This window comes from Erythrolamprus reginae, chromosome 7, assembly GCF_031021105.1.
Source record: "Erythrolamprus reginae isolate rEryReg1 chromosome 7, rEryReg1.hap1, whole genome shotgun sequence".
Classification (NCBI taxonomy): Eukaryota; Metazoa; Chordata; class Lepidosauria; order Squamata; family Dipsadidae; genus Erythrolamprus; species Erythrolamprus reginae.
The window spans coordinates 2,284,998-2,306,454 of NC_091956.1; the positions used below are offsets into that span (position 1 = coordinate 2,284,998).

The window sequence follows — 21,457 nt, forward strand, 5'->3', positions numbered from 1 at the left end:
CCCCCACCCTCCTTGCCTTTCGTAAGCTACTTAAAACCCACCTCTGCCATCAGGCATGGGGGAATTGAGATCCTCTTTCCTCATAGGCCTTTACAATTCTATGCATGGTATGTCTGTATGTATGTTTGGTTTTTATAATAATGGGTTTTTAATCATTTTTAGTATTAGATTACTATTGTACACTGTTTTATTGTTGCTGTTAGCCGCTCCGAGTCTCCGGAGAGGGGCGGCATACAAATCCAATAAATAAATAAATATTTCTTCACCTAGAAGGTCGTTGGTTTACTTCAGAAGAGGCCATGACAGCTGTCAGCCTTGATAGCTTCAAGGCAGGATTAGACAGATTCAGGGATGCCGTGTGGTTATTGAAAGGGATGTCCACGTGCTGCTTCTATGTTGGTTGAGGCAGGCAGGGTTCACTTGAATACCATTTGTTGGGGGTCAAAGGAAAGGGAGGGTCTTGCCTTCTCTTTCTGCTCAAGATCCCCACGGACAATTGGGGGGCCACTGTGGGACACAGAATGCTGGACTCGATGGGCTTTGGCCTGGGACAAGCCAGAAGGTGATCACTCTGAAATCCTACACCATCATCTCTTTAGAAATGAAGTTTCCTAGGAAATGGAAGGAGGGAAAATCTATTACTTGGAACCCTGTCCTACTGCCTCCTCAGTGTCTGCTGCCCTTGATGTGAGGAACACAGCAGCCCTGTGAGCAGCCCATCGGAGACCAGTTTTCGGCCTCCTGAAATACCAATGATCAGTTGCTTCAGCCTGCTGGGGTCGCTGTTGTGTGTCCCACCATTGTCTGTCATTGCTGCCACTCCAACCTTCTTCCCCCAGGTATGGCAAACCCCAAGGAGGGGGTTGACCCTGGATTACAGTCCTCTGCAACTTTTAAGAAGAAATTGGATGATTATTTGCCTGAGATGGTGTAGAGTTTCCTGATTGAGAAGAGAAGACTAGGAGATTTCCAAAGTCCCTTCTAATTCTGAATACCAAGCTCAAGAAGCAGCCCACAAAAGAGTGACCCTGGGTTGGACCTCACTGCCTATCCACACCACTTGAACCTGTGATCTGGGTGAGAACTGCTGACCCCATACAATTCTCCATCATCCAACCCCCAGCCCCAGAGCTGGCCTGAAAGGATCCCCCACTTGATGGTACCCAAAGTCACCAAAAGGTCAAAGAGAGGACAGAATCCTGTTCTCACCAGATTCCATCCACTGAAATCAGTGACCCTGGGCAGCTTACCAACAATAAAATGAATACAGAAAAGACAGGTTCTTTTTTTAAATTCTTTTTTTACTTGCCCCTTAATTGGTTAAATGGAGAGTTTATTTCATCTCTGAAGGCTGGATGGGAAAGGTGTTGGGAAGCTGAGTTCTTTCAGGCCTCCACACTGGCTGACTGGGGCAACTGTGTTTTTAGGAGGCAGCTTCACCGATTGGCCTTTTTTTTCTCACTGAGTTCATCAAATACAATACTGGCCAATGTTCAGCCAAGAATTAGTTCATCCATTTGTCCTCAGGTTTCTTCTTACAAATGCTTCTTGATAGAACGTCACATCTCACAGTCATCCAACAACTCAATGTTTTATTGCATGTCCTGGGCATTCTTACACAGTCTTGTTTAGTTTTGGGTTGGCCAGGCATCCAGTAACTGAAAAAAAAAGAAACAACGGTCATCAGTCCTCCAGACAAAGTGAACATCATTTAGAGAAATTGGAGGAGGAAATATTCAATCAATTAACCTTCTTCCCTCACTTCGATGGGAGCTTAAAACAACTCAGAGTTCATAACCAATTACATAGCAAATTTATCTCTACTAAGTATATCTGAGGAAGATAAATTAATGCTAAACGATAAAATAAGTATGATAGAGTTAAGAAACGCTTTAACCAAACAGAAAAATAATAAGTCCCTTGGACCAGACGGTATCCCTAGTGAAATTTATTTTAAAAATGCAAGAGACACTAGAGCCTATAATGTTGGAACTTTACAATAATATCTTAGAAACTGGAATCCTCCCAAATTCATGGAAGGTAGCATACATTACGTTAATCCCAAAGGGAAACACAAATACCCAGTATATACAAAATTACAGGCCCATATCTCTACTGAACACAGATTATAAATTATTAGCCTCTGTTATGGCAGGGGGATTCAATTTTTTTAAAAATAAAATCATACATTCGGACCTGAATGGCTTTCTCCCGGGAAGAAATATTTCAAACAACACAAGAATCAATCTTGATATATTGGAATTTTACGATAAAAGAATAGATAAAGAATTGGGATTAATTTTCGTGGATATTCAGAAAGCCTTTGATAATAGTATCTATTGGAAATTTTTTATAAACCAGCTTGAGGAAATGAAATTTGGAGACAACTTTACAAGGCTAATAAAATCAATTTATTCAGACCAGTCGGCAAAAATTATTCTAAACAATGAGATCACTTCTAAAATTTATATAAGGAAAAGTGTACGTCAAGGTTGCCCCCTTGGCACTTTTGATATTTATTTTAGCTTTGGAGACTCTACTGAAAAAAATACGGGACAAAGAAGAAATCAAAGGCCTAAAAATAAGAAAGGGAGAATTTAAGGTCCAAGCTTTCGCGGACGTTATGGTCTTCGTTGTGGAAGACCTTATCGAAGGAAGTAAAGATCTGATAAATGAAATTGAAACATTCGGGGAAATAACCGGGCTAAAAACAAAGAAAAAACAAAAATAAACCTGTACAAATGTGAGTTGAAATACTGTATGCCTGAACACAATATTGCAGATCAGTTTTACAAAAGCTCATAATAACATAAGAACACAATCTCTAACAAACAATTTGGTTTCAGGAAAAAATTATCTTGCAACCTGCAACTCCTTCACCACAAAAACATATGGGCTACAGACCTCGATTTGGGCAAATCAATGGATACAATTTACATTGACTTCTGTAAAGCCTTTAACTCAGTGGCTCATGACTCTTGTCTCTTCTGTCACCTGTCTTAAATCTGAAGATATTTTGGACTATAAGAAATAAAATTCAATTTGATACTTACGACTTAAGGGGTTCAGATTGAGAAAATTGCCATTTATAGGTTCCCTTAATTTTCTTCAATCCAATCCAGTGGCCAGCTTCTGTGCTTTGAACTATTTCTTCTAAGAACGCCTGAAAGAAAAAATCCAGACATCATTTACAGTGAATGAGAGATTCTCACCGAAAAGACGTTCAGAATCAGAGCCTCCCCAGGAGCATCAGTGGAGGAAGATGGAGAAGCAGCAGCCATGCAGCCCATACGGTACACAAACACAAAGAGTGGGGCACATCAGGTTCCCGAAACAATGGAACATCCAGGGGGAACCAAGGAGGCGTTTGGGTGAACTAACAGGGCCTTGGAAGCCATGATCAAACCTCGTCTATGGGCCATTCCACACCTAACCACGATGAGAGATGAACAGCGAGCTTCTTTGTTCCACTGTTCAGTGTGTCCTTGTCTCCTTTCCTCCTAAGCCCGTACGTCTTCCCTCATCCCTCGCTCTGCCCTTAGTTTGTCCCCATAAAATCAGCCACCATCTTCAGTGCTTCCAGGATGAACACAATCTGATGCAAACTCGGGTGATTCCCACAGGTTGGTGAGGAGGACATATCTGCTCACCTTCTTTCCTCCTTCTGGGCACCTGTTTTGGGGGCTTCCAGGAAGGAGGAGCCTTGCAAGGCTACCAGCTAGCAGGAAAGACCGTCTCTCCCAGCAACTGTTCCCAACTCGGCAATTGCTGCACCGCAGCCTTGGTTGCAGCTTTCTTCTTTCAAGACTCAGCACAACTCTGGGCTTTCCAAAGAGCTGTGCTTGGGGAATAAAATCCTACGTTCTCCCTCAAAGATGGTCAATCCCCCAGCCCAACAAATCACTGTGAGTTACCAGGGTTTGGGGAGAGCCAGGCTCTGCCACACCATTCCACAGTTGTGCCCAAAAGCTCTGTGGCAGGTTGCAGGGATCTGCCAATCTTTGAAGGGGCAGGTGGAGCTTGGAAGGAGCCTGAACCCCACGCTGAAAATGAGCTCTCCACAGCTCTGTTCAGCACCCAGATAGAGCTGCTGGGGTTTGACACCCCCAGGTGCTTTCCTGCTTTAATCCCGCTTCAAGCTGTTGGTCCAAGGCTGCCACTCCCCCCCCCCAGGCCCCCAAGCCCCATCTGAACCCTCTCCTGCACCCCTGGCCCACATGCATGAGGACAGATTTCTTGATAGCCAGGGATTATTGAGAGAATCAACTTTTAGGCTGGAGTCCTTTTCTGCCAGATCAAGGCCAGGCTGACGGTGGGGCCAGACCAAAAGCTGAAGGATACAACTAAAGTCAGTCAACAATCAAGTCATTGCATCAACAGAGAGAGAAGGGAGGGCGCTTACCTCCTCACTGTCATCTAGAATATCAGCAACATAAGCTTTAAATTTCTTGCAATTGGCTACTGCATCGGGGTAATATAGCTTCCTCGTATTAAATAAATAAATGCTATTGTTATAGGCTACCCAGTCGTGATTCAGTTTGTATTGAAGGTCAGCTTGCAGACATGAAAAGGGAAAGAAGAAAGAAAAATTAGGAGCAGAGTTTCATCCTTTTTTTAAAAAAAAATCCATTTTAAGAAAAAAAGCATATAGGACAATAGTGATGTTTTCAAAATGTGAGATAGAAATGGGCAGAGGGGGGAAAATGGGAACATAAGGGGAAAAGCTTTTCTGGGAGGAAAATTACAAGTCCTGTGGGAAAAACATTTATCCTCCACTAAATATATCAAAATCTCATAGAATAGCTATGCCTTAAGATTGACCAGTGGTGCTCTCTGAGTTTGGTCACCTTCTTGCAAACATTTTTATTGCCCAACTAGGTCACACGAAGGAATGCAGAGCCATCCAGCCCAGAAAAAGAGGGACTTTTACCCAAACTATTTGCTAGCCCTGAATTGGATCCTTGTTGGTAACCAGGAGGGGGTGGTGGATGGGAACAAGGGGACCATATGCCTTGGGCCCAAAACCCCCAGATCCAGCTTTGCTTCTGCTGTAACCACTTGGCTTTAGTAACGCGAATTTTTCGCTAATCGTGAGCCTGAGAGTCTTTCTTTTCTAACGGACCAAGTTGGGATAGCTGACAATCTGCCCAAGACAATACTTAGAAAACAGCAGGGTGCCCCTCCCCAATCAGCAGAAGGATCTTAACAAACTTGAACAATGGGCGCTATCTAATCAATTGAAATTCCATGGTGAAAAAAGGAAGTTCTACATTTAGGCAAGAAACATTACACGCACAGTACAGTCTATGTCAGTGATGGCAAACCTACCGTATGACGGGTGCCACAGGTGGCGCGTGGAGCCATATCTGCTGGCACGCAAGCTGTTTATTTATTTATTTATTTATTTATTGGATTTGTATGCCGCCCCTCTCCAGAGACTCGGGGCGGCTAACAGCGACAATAAAACAGTGTACAATAGTAATTTGGTATTGATGATTAAAAATCAATTAATATAAAAACCAAACATACATACATACATACCATGCATAGAATTGTAAAGGCCTAGGGGGAAAGAGGATCTCAATTCAGTTGCCCTAGATCAGCTCCAACGTGCATGTCTGTGCTGGCCAGTTGGTTTTTGGCTTACACAGAGGCTCTGGAAGGGCATTTTTGGCTTCCAGGGGGATGTGGGAGGGCGTTTTTACCCACCCTTGGCTCCAGGGAAGCCTTTGGAACCTGTGGAGGGCAAAACACAAGCCGACTGGGCCCACCAGAAGTGGGGAAACAGGCCATTTGTGGCCTTCAGAGGGCCTCCAGGGTGCATGGGAAGCTGTTTTCGCCCTCCCCAGGCATTGAATTATGGGCATGGGCACTCGCGCATGAATGATAGTACACACCCAGCACCCAAAGAAAAAAAGGTTCGCCATCACTGGTCTAGGTGGTACATTGCTCAATAGTAGTAACTGTGAGAGGGATATTGGACTCCTAGTGGACAACCATTTAAATAGGAGCCAGCCGTGTGCAGCAGCTGCCAAAAAAGCCAACACAGTTCTAGGCTGCATCAACAGAGGGAGAGAATCAAGATCACGTGATGCGCTAATACTTTATACTTTATAAGGCCTTGGAAAGGCCACACTTGGAATACTGCATTCAGTTTTGGTCGTCATGGTGCGAAAAGGATATTGAGATTCTAGAAAAAGTGCAGAGAAGAGTGACAAAAAAGATTAGGGGATTGGAGGCTAAAACATATGAAGAATGTTTGCAAGAACTGGACATGGCTAGTTTGATGAAAAAAAAGGACCAAATATTGTGTTCCAATATCTCAGGGGTTGCCACAAAGAAGAAGGAGTCAATCTATTCTCCAAAGGGTAGAAGAACAATCTATTATTAATCTATTATTACTATTATTATTATTATTATTATTATTATTATTATTATTTATCTGCAGGACTGATGGATGGTGTCTAGAAAATTGCAAAAGAAAACAACAACAACAACAACAACAACAACAACAACAACAAAAAACCCACCCACTGCAACAACTTTGTCTCAGAGAAAGCTATCCCTCTATCCAGATTCTTATTAATCTCAATCTGTGAGAAATTTACCAGTCTCTGCTTGAATTTCTTTGATCTTGTGAGCCCATGGAAGCAACTCTCTTGCCACTTTCTCAGCTTCCAGGATCAAATCAGTATCTGAAACACAAGTAGCAAGAGCACCTCCTCAGATCTGAAGCTGCCTCCTGGTCTATCAAGAGCCCATTTCCTCCCATGCCCTAAATCTTGTGCCTTGAGGACTGGCATCCGGTTGGTGGAGAGGCTGGAGGTTAGCAATGAATGAATGGGTCTCCTCCCCTCTTCGCCCTTGGCTTGAGCCTCTTCCTCATGGCTCCCTCATGCTTTGATTAGATTTTGTTCCCAGACCTTCAGTAGATTGACAATCAATTTATTTACGATTTAATAGGCCCTGATTCTTCTGCAGAACCAGTTTAGAGGTGACCTGGAGAAGAATTCAAGGCCAGCAGCAGATGGATGCGAATGCTCCTTCCAGTCCAATGCAACCCACCAATCTAGCCAGAGGAAGGAAAATGGGCTCGGTGGCCTTGGGGACAGGAATGCGTTTGCACATTTGGAGTGGAACTCTTTACGTACCATTAAGGAGACCAAATTCCTCATCCCGTGTAATCATATATCGCCTAATTTGTGCCATTGCCTTCCGAAGTGGATCCCGTTTTTCCTTTTCAGCAACATCTGAAGGAGAGGTTTAATTACCATATAATAATGTTTGATTGAGACGCATTTGGTGTTGTGCTCAAGGCACCAGGACAGAAAGAGCATGAAATCTTTTCCCACTGGGACATGAAACCACCTGGGAGACCTTGGGCCAGTCACTTTGGCTCAGCCCTAGGTAGGAGGCAATGGCAAACCCCTGGTATAAACCTTGCCTCGTTGACGTTCAAGCCTGCATTATTTTACAGTAGTAGAAGCCTGACAGAATGGAGAAGGGACCAGTTGCTTTTTCCTGGAAGGGCCGAGGAAGATTGGGGAATAGATTTATTAACGAGAAACCACTTCCATTTAGACTTTGTTGGGAACATAGTCCACTGTGGAGATTTAATTTATTAATATAATAATATAATTTATGATATTATATTATTATATTATATTATATTATATTATATTATTATATTATATTATATTATAATATTATATTATATTATATTATATTATATTATATTATATTATATTATATTATATTATATTATATTATGTAGATTATAGCAGCAAAAAGAAACTACTCTGAAAAGCTAAAGAATCAATTCTCAAAAAATGAACCAGCAAACATGTGGAAAACTCTCAACAACATCACCGGTTACAGCAAACCACTTTCCCAACCTAAGAAATCAGCAACTAAGAAACTACAGCCACCTACCTCCCCAACCTCCATCCCAGACACACCAACAACAGCCAAATCTTCTACAACTGAACCTATCCCATGGGGTGATCACAGAAATGGAAGTGAAAGATCTATTTCACAGACCGAAGCCTGAAAACCCCCCAACATTTCTCCCTTAGACTCTCCACGATTGACCTCTCCAGGTTCCTAAGAGGCCAGTAAGGGGCGTACATAAGTGCACTGGTGTGCCTTTCGTCCCCTGTCCAATTGTCTTTCCTTTCTTTCACCTATCATATATATTTTCTTTCTTTCATATATCCTCTCCTCTAAGTTCACTTTTACCCTTATATATATTACTACATGTCTATTTTTCTTCCTATGTATTTGTGTATTGGACAAATGAATAAATAATAAAAATAAATAAATAAATAAGATAACTCCTCCCTGCTTAAAAGTCTGTGCTGACCAATTGGCCTCAATCTTCACCCAAATCTTCAACAAATCAGTAGAGTTGTTCTATGTTCCGTCCTGCTTCAAACGCTCTACTATCATCCCAGTGCCGAAGAAGCCCTCCATCAAACCCTGGAAGACTACAGACCCGTTGCTCTAACATCTGTAGTTATGAAAACCTTTGAAAGCCTAGTGATGTTCCACTTGAAAACCATCACGGATCCACGAGCAAATAGATTGCCAGATGATGCTGTTAATATGGCTCTACATTACATCGTACAACATCTTGAATCGGCAAAGACCTATGCTAGGGTCTTTTTTGTAGACTTTAATTCAGCATTCAACATCATCATACCGGACATTCTTCTAACTAAACTAAATCAGCTAGCAGTGCCTGAACACACTTGTAATTGGATCTCAAGCTTCCTAACAGACAGGAAGCAACAGGTGAAGCTAGGAAAAACCACATCAGATGCCTGTACAATTAGCACAGCCCCCCAGCCCCCCACTTCTCTCTATACACCAATGGCTGCATCTCAAACAATCCATCTGTTAAACTACTGAAAGTTTGCAGATGATACAACAGTGATTGGTCTCATTTGAGACAATGATGAAACCACATACAGACGGGAGGTTGAACAATTAGCCTTGTGGTGCGACTGGAACAATCTAGAACTGAACACATTGAAAACTATAGAAACGGTGGTAGACTTAGGAGAAACCCTACCACCCTACCACCTCTCACAATACTAGACAACACAGTATCAACAGTAGAGACCTTCAAATTTCTAGGTTCTATCATATCTCCAAACTTAAAATGGTCACCTAACATCAAAAATGTCATCAAAAGAGCACAACAAAGAACTTTCTGTGCCAACTCAGGAAGCTCAAACTGCCCAAGGAGCTGCTGATATAGTTCTACAGAGGAATAATTGAGTTTGTCATCTGCACCTATATAACTATTTGGTTTGATTGTGCAACCCCACAAGACCAACACAGAGGATAATCAGAATTGCAGAAAAAAACAATTGCTGCCAACACTGTCCCCCGTAAGCTGCGCGCGTGAGTACACGTGCCCCCCAAAATACCCCCCATGCACCCTTTTCCACGGGCGCGCACTCTCCATCACCCTGCCAGCCCGCGGCGGGGGGCGGGGAAGCGCCGGCAGTAGAAGGCGCTGCCCCCTGCCCGCCCTATCCACCCCCTCTTCTCCTCCTCCGCCGAAAGAAAAGCGCGGAGGCTGCCTGCTTGAGCCTCCCGTTGCTCCACCCTCTTCGCCCTGCCTGTCTTCCTCGGTTGTGTTTTCGGGGGGGAGCGGCGGGAAAGCCCTGTGTCGGCCAGGAAAGCCGGCTCTCCGGGAAAGTAGCGCGCCTTTTAAACACGCTGCTTTCCTGCACCTCTTTCCTGGGGGGGGAGTGGGCTCCTCCCCCCCACCCAGGAAAGAGTTGCAGGAAAGCAGCGCATTTGAAAAGCGCACTGCTTTACCAGAAAGCCGGCTTTCCTGGCCGACACAGGGCAGCTGGCTTGAGCCTTGCGCCGGTCAGCAAAACAGGCTGCCCGTCGGAGACGTGGAGATAAAGGAGGGAAAGAGAGGGAGGGAAAGAGAAGTGGAGGGGAAAGAAGGAGGGAGGGAGGGAAGGAAGGGAGAGAAAACTGAACAAGGGGGAGAGAGAAAGGGAGGAAGAGAGGAAGAGATAAATATAAAGGGAGAGAGGGAGAAAGAGAGGGAGAGGGAGGGGAAGAAAGGAAGGAAAAGAGAGAGAGAAAGAGAAAAAAGTGGAAGGAAGAGAGAAGGAAAGAAAGGAAGGGAGAGAGAGAGAAAGAGAAAAATGTGGAAGGAAGAAAGAAGGAAAGAAAGGAAGGGAGAGAGAGAGAGAAAGAGAGAGAGAAGATAGGAAGGAAGAGAGAGAGGAAGAAAGCAAGAGAGAGGAGTGGAAGGAAGAGAGAGAGAAATGATAGAATAAAGGGGAGAAAAAAAGAGAAATGAGAAAATGATTGAGGCAGAGAATGACAGGAAAGAGAGAGAAACAGAGAGAGAAGTGACTCTTAATTTAAAGCATTTGGTAAAAGCACTTAAATAATAACAAAGGAAAAAAAACCCAGCCCTCCCCTGTTTTTATTAAGTTATGTTTTTGGATTTGCTGGTTGTTTTAGTTTTAATAGTAATAGAGTTTGGTTTTGTTTTATTATTAATTTCTTTTAATAAAAAAAGAAGGGATTTATTATGTTTGTTTGTTTAATTTATTTTATTTATTTATTTATTTATTTATTTGTTTGTTTGTTTGTTTGTTTGTTTGTACTTCTATGCCGCCAGGTCCCAAGGGGACGGCCGCTCAGACACTATACTTTTCCGCCCACCACGAAAAAAAATTAGAGGGAACATTTATTTATTTATTTATTTATCAGATTTGTATGCTGCCCCTCTCCGCAGACATTGGCTGCCAACCTGCCTTCCCTTGAACACCTGTATACTGCACGAGTCAAAAAGAGGGCACTGAAAATATTTACTGACCCCTCACATCCTGGACATAAACTGTTTCAACTCCTACCCTCAAATGTCGCTACAGAGCACTGCACACCAAGACAACTAGATACAAGAACAGTTTTTTCCCAAACCCCATCGCTCGGCTAAACAAATAATTCCCTCGACACTGTCAAACTATTTACTAAGTTTGCACTTCTATTCTACTAGTTTTTCTCATCATTCCTATCACCCATTTCCTCCCACTTAGGACTGTATGACTGTCACTTGTTGCTTATATCCTAAGATTTTTATTAATCTTGATTGTTTCCTCATTGCTTATTTGACCCCTGTGGCAATCAATTAAGTGTTGTACCTCATGATTCTTGAAAAATGTATCTTCTTATTTTATGTATACTGATAGTATATGCACCAAAAACAAATTCCTTGTGTATGCAATCACACTTGGCCAATAAAGAATTCTGTTCTGTTCTGTTCTGTTCTGTTCTGTTCTGCTCTGCTCTACTCTACTCTATTCTATCAGACATCAATTGATAAGAGATGGCATTAAAAAACAAACATGGATATTTGATCCAGGAGAAATTACTCTTAACTTTTTGGGTAATTTGGGATAGAGAAGAGGCCGTGGTAAATTTTCCACAAATTGATTCTTGGCAAATGCATGTTTTCTTTTATATACACTGACTGCATATGCACCAAAGTCAAATTCCTTGTGTGTCCAATCACACTTGGCCAATAAAGAATTCTTTCTCCCTCTATCTCTCAAGCTCATTCCCACATACAATTATAGACCTTCAGAACTGATTAATTACTGTAGTTGGATAAAATTAAAAACTTACATAAACTGATATACCAAAGGGTGTACAAAAACAGACAGAAGAGCATGACAACACCCAGCGTTGCACAATTGTAGCTTTGGAGACATTGTTGTAATTTGTTTAGCCAGCCTGTGTTTGGAAAGGAAGCCTTGATTAGAAATGATCTTAAGAGATAACAATAAGCATCGCACTATCTTCACGATGCATTTTCACATGCTGTGAGACCCTAATCTACAATTGCTCTCAACAAGCCAACCTGTTCATGGAGAAGCCTTCATAAAATGCTCACCTTTGGAGGAGACGTTCATCCTGCCCTATACTCTGTGGTGGCCTTAGATTATAGACACCACATCCATGCCAAGCTTCACTGAGTAAGTAGGGAGTAGAGTTTGGACACACCACTGAAAGGTCAAAGTATCCAGTATGAGAAGGAACCCATAGATTTGGGCCTTGGACCCAACTGCTCCTTGACTCTCTTGGGATGGAATAACCTCACCTGCCCTTCCCTCCCCTCCCCCTCCTCTTCCCCGTCCCTTCCCTTCTTCCAGGGAGTTTCCAGAGCTGAGGATGTGCTTCAACCTGGACCTGTCTAATACTAGTCCAACCCTTCACCACTCGCCCACACTCTGTGCTGTCACTGTGCCCAGCAGCCTTAAGCATCCAACTCAACAGAGCACCAGCACTGGGTCCAGCTATGCTCACCCTCAGCAGACCAATGGCTGGCCTTGGGCAACCAAAGTTCTTAGGTATTGCAGATACTCAAACCTGACTTACTGCACAGATTTTAAGACGCCTACTTACGTGGTGACCTTTTCGCTGCAGCTCGACCTAGAGAAAGAGAGAAAATCAACTGACCTCCCATCAGTGATGGGCTGCTACCACACTGTGGGCGTGGCTTATGCATTTTGTTTTAACATCTTTCAGTGCAAATTGGGTGCTCTGGGGTGGAGCTGCAAATCTGTCTCTTTTTCACCTTTCCCTGTCTTCGGAAGATAGAGAGGGAGAGAGAGTGTGTGTATGGGAGAGTGAGAGAGAAAGAAAGGGAGGGTGGGAGAGGAAGAAGATGGAGGGAGAGAGAAGGAAAGAGAAAGGGGGAGAGAAAGAGAGAGAGATTTATGAAAGAATTGCTGCAAAACTGAGTTTTCTGAAGTGCACCACTAGACTCCTAAACAACTGCAAAAATGATTCAAAGATGGAGGCTATTTGGAGCCCTGAAACCGTCTTTGGATAACAGAGTTTAGGAGAATGCAAATCTGATTTCTGTTGGAAGAGCAGGAGATCACAAGAAGAGCACGCCAGATTAGTTAAAGGAGTAATATTAAATTGCATGCCAAATTAAATGCTTGGCTACAAAAGTGTACATACCTACTGGTTTCACCTCACTTGGTTGTTTCTTTGAATCTGAAAAATGACAGAATTGCATTTTTACATCCGGCCTAAAGTCATAATTTCCACTATGTTACTAAGATAGTCAGGTGCTTTTAACTGGGAAAAGGTCCAAACAATTGACCTACCTTCCTTCCTTCCTCCCTTCCTTCCTTCCTTCCTTCCTTCCTTCCTTCCTCTATTTCCTTTCTTCCTTCTTTTCTTCCTCCCTTTCTTTGTTTCTTCATCCTTCCTCCTCCCCTCCCTGCTTCTATATTACTACATCAATCAGTGTAAGTTAAAAATAAAAAAATGCCATGATAGAGTTCAACAATACAAATGTTGAGGTGCAAAATCATATTGGACCAGAAAGTATAAGAAACATGGAAAAATATCTTCATGGGTTCCTGTGGGAACGCGGGAACTAGTGTCTTGGAATGTGCGTGCGAAAAGCATAGACCTTGAGCATGACACGTATGATGACCCAGTTTCTCTAGCAATATTCTCCTTCTCTGCACTCTTATCTTGCTTTCCTTGCTGCTAGCCTAAGAAAAGTGCAACATTATATATCATGAGGTGGGCTGATGGGGCCCTTCTCTCGCTTTTGCTTTCTTTTTCTCATGAATCAGCACTTTGAAATGTAGCACAAGTTATGTGATTTTTATTGGTTATATTTTGTACGCTCAATACGTTATAAGTTTGAATTGGTGTAACAGACCCATGTGAAATGTAGCATCACAGAAGCTTGCCTTTCTTTGTTTGCTTTCAATAAAAGGGTCATCCTGGATTTAATCTGAGTTGCTTCACCAGAGAGAAAATCCAGGTTGCCTCACCAAAGAGAAAAAGTTGTTTTTAAGTTTCTTGTCCGAGGTTTTTTCTCTTACATTGGATTTGTGAGTAACCCGCAGTCAGTTGCCAGCTGCGAGCTTCCACAACTGGTGACCCCGACGTGATGAATTGCATTGTGGTCTACCCCATCAACTGACTGCGTTCCTTGACACCTCCATACTCATCCGAGCAGGAAAGCTCCCCGCACCCAGGGCCGGTCGTCAGAGCACGAAGAACCCTTACGTGAGTATGGGGGCACCATTCTCTAAGCCCCAGGTTGCGCACCTTCAAGAACTTAGACTATTAGTCAAGGCTTCAATAATTTTAAAACCTAATGGGAAAAATTTGTATAGTCCCTCTAAAACTGACCTCAAAAGCCTTCTCAAATATATTTATAAAAACTGTCTTGCTTATCCTGAGAAAGGCTCTCTTAAATCTCTTGTTTGGGCTAAATTGGGAACATGCCTTCATGAGGTATTGTTCACTTGGAGGGTGGTCATGGACTGTCTTTGGTCTCACGACAGTGCACTGAACAGGGTTTCGGACACTCTGCCACCTTATCAATCTGACTCTAAATTTGATTCAAAATTGCCCCCTGCTGCTGAAAGCTCCCTGATAGCCTCTGTTCCGAAGGGAAAAACAAGTGAGACAAGGTTTCCAACAGGCAAAAGAAAGGGGGGAGCTGCTGGTGGATGAATATAGTTATTGTTTTTTCTGTGTTTTAGAGAATTACTAACATTGAGCTGTTTCCTATGAAACTAATTAGAGATTTTAAGTAAGCAGTAGCTTTATTTTATTTTATTTATTTTATTTTTTTATTTTGTCCAATATGTTTTGTGTGGAATCACTAATCATTATGTCTCAGGTCTTATTGAAATTGTTGCAAATGTATAATTTAACCTTTGCTTAGTAAAATTGATGTGGGTTTGGCTGATTATATTTAAGTGTGTCGTATAGTTGGAACTATTGTTTATAATATGGAAACACTTGCATTGGCACTGCAAAATGTGGGGAAATCTCAATGCAGAGACCCCAGGGGAGGTGCTGCTAAAGGCACTTTAAAAACTAGCAAGCCAAAAACTGTATGTCCCGGTGCAAAAAGGGTTTTCATTGGGCTAATCAGTGTTGTGTGAATTTTTTTCCTCATTTGGGAAACTAGAGGGAGGGGGGCATGCAGCCAGCCCCGCTCCAAAGGTTGTTTCTGTTATGTCATATGACTCTTTTTTGGTCTCTGTTTGTGGCTAGCAAGATTGTAGAAGCTGTCTGTTTTCTTCCTGCTTTGCCATTATTTGTTTACATTAAACCTGTTGTTTTGCCTTTTCATGTTAACATGTGGGGGTGAGATTTTGCACTAATCCTGCATTTAAAAAGGCATTTTTGTTATTTGTGTTTGTTGATTGTTGATTGTCCTAATACAGCAAACCCTAGAAGAATTAACAGCCATATTACATCAACATGGTTTGCACATAGCTCCAGAAAAGATCCAAAAATCAGAACCTTTTTCTTATTTGGGTCACAAATTGCTTGTTTCTCATGCTTTTCCTGAATTACCTTGTTTGAAATTAACTTCACCCACTATTTTGGTTAAATTGCAACAATATTTGGGATCCATAAATTGGGTGCGTCCCTATGTGGGACTTACCACCTCTCAATTGGCTCCTTTATTTTCTGCACTCACTTTGGGTTCAGCACCCCATGATCTCATTCAATTAACTGCCATTCATTTAGAAGCCTTGCAACAAGTTAATGCTGCTTTACAGCACATGTGGGTGGACAGGATGGAAGCCAATCTTCCTCTTGTCATGAATTTATTAAACACTGTGGGTCTCCCCACTGCAGTTCTTGCACAAAAGTCCTCAAAATTATTAATTCTGGAATGGATTCATCTTTCTCATACCCCACGCACCTCTGTCTCTCAGAAGCTTCATCTTTTTGCTACACTCATTGTCAAATGCCGGCACAGAGCAAAATTGTTGGCTGGAATTGAACCTTCTGTGTTGTATATACCCTTTTCTTTATCAGTATGGGATCCTTTGTTTGTGAACTCTGATCATCTTCAGTTCGCACTGGCTGATTGGCCTGGGGAGGTTTCTTGTCATGCACCCCCTGACCCAAGACTGTCACTTGTAAGGACAGTCCCTTTTCAATGGCGCTCCCCACTGTCCCCTGCTCCCATTTCTGACGCTGCCACTGTATTTGCAGATGGTAGCAAGACTTATGGGGCATGTGCCTGGCTGCACAAGGGTAAGTGGTTAACAAAAATTACTCCCCCTCAGACCTCTGCTCAGAGGGCTGAATTGGCTGCATCTATTTTGGCATTTACAATTTTTTCTAAGGAACCTTTTAATTTGATTCTTGACAGTTTGTATGTCACTCAAATTGTTTCTTCCATTTTTGATTCCTATCTGTCACCATCATTGGATGCAAACCTTTTGTCTTTGTTTTTGTCCTTGCAAAAATTAATCATGGCACAAAAGTGTTTATTTTTTGTTTCCCATATTAGGAGTCATCAACCCTTTCCTGGATTTTTGCAAGAAGGAAACAATGTAGCAGACGCTGCAGCTTCAGCTGCAACTGCCTCCGTCTCTCTCATGGCTGTTGTTTCAGCCCCGACTCCTTGGGAAAGTCATTCTTATTTTCACCAGAATAAAAAGGCACTCATGAAACAATTCGGCATAACAGCAAATGAAGCATCTGCTATTATTCAGCAATGTCCCACCTGTAGCCAACAAGCGAACTCCATACCTATGGGGGTCAACCCTAGAGGTACGGAATGCTGCCAGATTTGGCAAATGGATGTAACGCAATATCCTCCCTTCGCTTCTTGGAAATATCTTCATGTTTCCATTGATACATACTCAGGCTACATTATGGCTACTCCACAAAGAGGTGAAGCCACAAGATATGTTATAAATCACTGTATTCGCACCTTTGCATCGTTGGGATGTCCAAAAGAACTGAAAACTGATAATGCACCTGCTTACACGAGTGCGGCCTTTGCTGCCTTCTGTAACCAGAGGGACATTGTGCATAAATTTGGGGTTCCTTACAACAGTCAGGGCCAATCTCTCGTGTTGAGGGCTCACTTAACGCTAAAACGTGCCCTGGACAGATACGATCAGATGAAGGGGAAAACCTCCCCTAACCTCCCAGCGGTGCAAAACACTCTTAATCTTTGTTTATATACTTTAAACTTTCTTAATCTAACTGGCATTCCTTCATCCTCTGCTGCGACTCGTCATTTTTCCACAGTTCCAGTCTCCTCCCCCAGGCCTTTGGTCTACTATCGTCAGCTACCGGATCTCACTTGGAGAGGCCCAGCAGATCTTATCACCTGGGGACGAGGCTACGCTGCAGTGCAGCTTGACGATCGGGCGCTGTGGGTGCCAGGAAGACACGTAAGACCATATCTTCCTAAACATGCAGACACAAAAGGGGGACATGGACATTCACACACACCTCCCCATCCTGCGGGAACCTCCAGAGAAGACAGCACTCCAACAACTGGTTGACCCCCTGCCTGACCTGGAGACTGGGCAGGGGCACCCACAACCACTGCCTTACGAAGAACATGAAGAATCTCCCAGGGGATATTTGTTGCTTCATCAAAAAACACCTAATCATTATTCCTTTTTTTCCCTTGTGTGCTTATTGAATTGTTTGTTAGTTTTGCTATTTTGCTACCCCTTGACGCTTCATACAATGATGAGATAAAACTTTTGAGCAAAGCTGAGTATGTTTCACTTTCGGTATCCCTAGTGGGGGTACCTGGTTTGGCCGCAGGCAACCAACGAACAGCGCATCGCATTGCCTGTTCTTTAGCAAAAACCATTAACGCTACATCAATAGCCATTGCTGCCTTAACACAAGAACAAATAGAGCTCCGACATGCAATTTTGGAGAATAGAGCTGCTATAGACTTTTTGTTATTGTTACATCATTTAGGATGTGAGTCTGTAAAAAACATGTGTTGCTTTAACATCTCAGACAACTCACATTTGATAAAAAAGCAATTGGACAACTTAAAGGATCTTGCATCTCACATTCGAGAGGATGTGTTACCTGCCTGGTGGGATGCCCTTTGGTCCTGGCTTCCGGATGGCTCTTGGCTACGTATTATCCTAACTGCTGTAATTGTTGTGGTAATAATTCTTGTAACACTTTGCTGCTGTATTCAATGCATTCCATCATTACTACAAATCTTTAAAAGTCTTCTGCCCTCTAATAGGAAGGTCATTCTCACTAGGGAAATTAAACCCCTTCTGGACTTAGAGGCTCATTTGCATCAGCAGGAAGCTATGTCAAAGAAGCAACCTTTCTCTCTGCCCAGCGAGGAGAAAGAGTCTATCTTTTAAAAAATAAAAACAGGGGAGATGTGGGAACGCGGGAACTAGTGTCTTGGAATGTGCGTGCGAAAAGCATAGACCTTGAGCATGACACGTATGATGACCCAGTTTCTCTAGCAACATTCTCCTTCTCTGCACTCTTATCTTGCTTTCCTTGCTGCTAGCCTAAGAAAAGTGCAACATTATATATCATGAGGTGGGCTGATGGGACCCTTCTCTCGCTTTTGCTTTCTTTTTCTCATGAATCAGCACTTTGAAATGTAGCACAAGTTATGTGATTTTTATTGGTTATATTTTGTACGCTTAATACGTTATAAGTTTGAATTGGTGTAACAGACCCATGTGAAATGTAGCATCACAGAAGCCTGCCTTTCTTTGTTTGCTTTCAATAAAAGGGTCATCCTGGATTTAATCTGAGTTGCTTCACCAGAGAGAAAATCCAGGTTGCCTCACCAAAGAGAAAAAGTTGTTTTTAAGTTTCTTGTCCGAGGTTTTTTCTCTTACATTGGATTTGTGAGTAACCCACAGTCAGTTGCCAGCTGCGAGCTTCCACAGGTTCCATCACCCCAGATACTTGAAACACGGCCTTGATATTTTCCTCCAGTATTTACTTACACGATATGTACATACCTACTGGTTTCACCTGGCTTGGTTGTTTCTTTGTATCTGAAAAATGACAGAATTGCATTTTTACATCTGGCCTAAAGTCGTCATTTCCACTATGTTACAAAGACTCTGCAAGGAGCATGCCCCTAAATAAATATGGATAATTGAAACAGCCACTCTCTGCTTGCATGGGGGACAAGAGGATGCTTTGCAACTAAGTCATGGACGGAATCTTTTCAATGGCTGTTCTGCTGGATGTAAGGTGGACATCTGCTATTTAGCGAATCAGACACGATCGCAGCCTCTCACTACATTCTCTGCAGGCTGCCTTGGGCAGGGAGTTTGCAGGGATACTCTTCTAAACGAAGAAACCACTTCTGATGACAATTTGAGAAACAACGACCAAGAACTCCAAAACCAGAATGATGAGTCAATTAGACATGGACCAGTTACCCGGGCAAGAACCGAGGCAAGAAAGGAGAAATCTAAGGAACCCACACTGCAACAATAAACAATCCAAAATCACATTATTCTCAACAAACATAAATGGTCTGAATTCATATAAAAAGAGACAAAAAATATTTCACAAACTGTTTGAAAATAATTATGATATAATTTCATTGCAAGAAACCCATATTAAAATTGAAGACACTACTCTGTTAGCTATTCCTAAATTTAAATCTAAACCTGAATTCGAATTTTTTTGTGCTTCCGCTGCCGAAAAAAAGAGAGGCATAGTCCTATACATTAGAAAAATCTACTCTCCAAAATTAATACATACCGACGCTAACGACCAATTACTAATTGTTCAAATAACCCTACAAAATAAAAGAACAATAAACATAATATCAATATACGCACCATCCGTTAGGCAATCTACCTACTTTAAAAATTTGCACAAAAAAATATTAGAATTAGATCTAAGTAATTTTGTAATAATTGGAGACTTCAACGCAATAGTGGATGTAAACAAAGATTATAAAGGCAATTCCAAACACCGTACTCGTAATATTATTCCTTCAACCTTTAAACAAATAACTTATGAATTCGCCTTAAAAGATATCTGGAGATATTTTTACCCTAAATCTATACAATATACCTTTTTTTCTCCTCCCCATCGAACCTGCTCACGTATTGACATGGCTTGGTCTAATATAGAAACCATAAACCAAATTATTGATGTTCAAATACTTAATGCAACTTGGGCAGACCACAATCCCCTACTATTGACAATAAGAGACAATACCCACAATACTCCTCATAGATGGTCGATGTACCCAACGGTGATAAATCAAAAACAATTCCAACATAAAATACAGAATGACATCCCCCCTTTCATTAAAATCAATTTCAATGGCGAGATACCCAATGAAATAGCGTGGGACGCTACTAAAGCATATATACACGGTATTTACATCTCATATACCGCAAACAAAAATAAAGAAAAATATGCCCAACTTCATAAATTAAACATATCTCTCCAAGAAGCAGAAAAAACACTTCACAACGACCCCAAGAATAACACAATTCTACTAGAAACAAATACGATTAAACACGAAATAAATTTAATAACACAACAACACATTGCCCAAAAAATCAAAAATGCAAAACAAACATACAGTATTTCGAATTCGCCAATAAACCAGGACGTTGGCTATCACTCAAACTAGCCCACCAAAAAGCAGATAGAAACATAGATGCCCTAGCTGACCCCTCCGGACATTTGAAAACAACCAATTCTGATAAAAAACAAATTATCCAAAACTTCTATCAACAACTATATCAAGCCTCAAATCTGGATGCCGATTTGTTATTGAAATACTTACAAACAAATGAACAAACAACCATGATAACAGATGACCAAAGAATACTCCTAAATAAACCAATCTCCATTTCAGATATTGAGGCCGCAATAAACAAACAAAAAAACAATAAAACGCCAGGACCAGACGGAATTCCATCTGAATTTTATAAATATCATATGGATACAATGGCACCCATACTACTAGACATTTATAACAATGCACTCTTACATGCAAAATTACCCATGTCCTGGTCTGAAACCTACATAACTCTCATCCCCAAAGACACCCAAAGTAGACATCTTCTGGAGAATTATAGACCAATTGCATTACTCAATACCGACTATAAAATATTTACATCGATAATTGCGGACAGACTAAAAAATATATTAAATAAAATTATCCACCCTGACCAAAACGGATTCCTACCGGGAAGAAACATTTCCACAAATACAAGAATCATACTGAATACCTTGGAATACTACGATAAAAACTATGACAAAACAACTGCATTAGTATTCATGGATCTCAAAAAAGCTTTTGACAGTCTCCAATGGCACTATCTTATAAACCAAATAGAATACATGAATTTCGGCCCCAAATTCCTCAATCTAATTAAAACCATTTATTCTATTCAATCGGTTAAAATCCTTTTCAACAATGATATCACAGATACAATTACTATAACCAAAGGTGTGCGCCAAGGATGCCCTCTGGCCCCACTCATTTTTATTCTGGCCATCGAAACCTTTCTCAAAACTATAAGAAACAACCGACAAATTCAGGGTATTATGATTAAAAAAGAACATTATAAATTGCAGGCCTTTGCGGATGACATTGTATTCATCTTACAAGATCCCATTC

General features: G+C 41.7%; 1 protein-coding gene across 4 annotated transcripts in view; it reads right to left on the reverse strand.

Annotated features, from left to right (window-relative positions):
* Window positions 1–1,316: 1,316 nt before the first annotated feature.
* The window catches only part of LOC139170087 (oxidized low-density lipoprotein receptor 1-like), a 38,396-nt gene continuing 18,255 nt past the window's right edge, over window positions 1,317–21,457 (reverse strand). For 3 of the 4 annotated variants that reach the window (XM_070756839.1, XM_070756837.1, XM_070756838.1), the window contains 9 exons: window positions 18,816–18,851; window positions 13,012–13,047; window positions 12,448–12,474; window positions 11,668–11,775; window positions 7,152–7,250; window positions 6,609–6,695; window positions 4,403–4,554; window positions 3,054–3,163; window positions 1,317–1,658 (listed from right to left, as the gene is read on the reverse strand). In XM_070756839.1, coding sequence (XP_070612940.1) covers window positions 1,505–1,658; window positions 3,054–3,163; window positions 4,403–4,554; window positions 6,609–6,695; window positions 7,152–7,250; window positions 11,668–11,775; window positions 12,448–12,474; window positions 13,012–13,047; window positions 18,816–18,851 — 809 coding nt within the window. In that variant the 3' untranslated portion in view covers window positions 1,317–1,504. The remainder of the gene's footprint in view (window positions 1,659–3,053; window positions 3,164–4,402; window positions 4,555–6,608; window positions 6,696–7,151; window positions 7,251–11,667; window positions 11,776–12,447; window positions 12,475–13,011; window positions 13,048–18,815; window positions 18,852–21,457) is intronic. The other variant, XM_070756840.1, reaches the window with a different exon arrangement.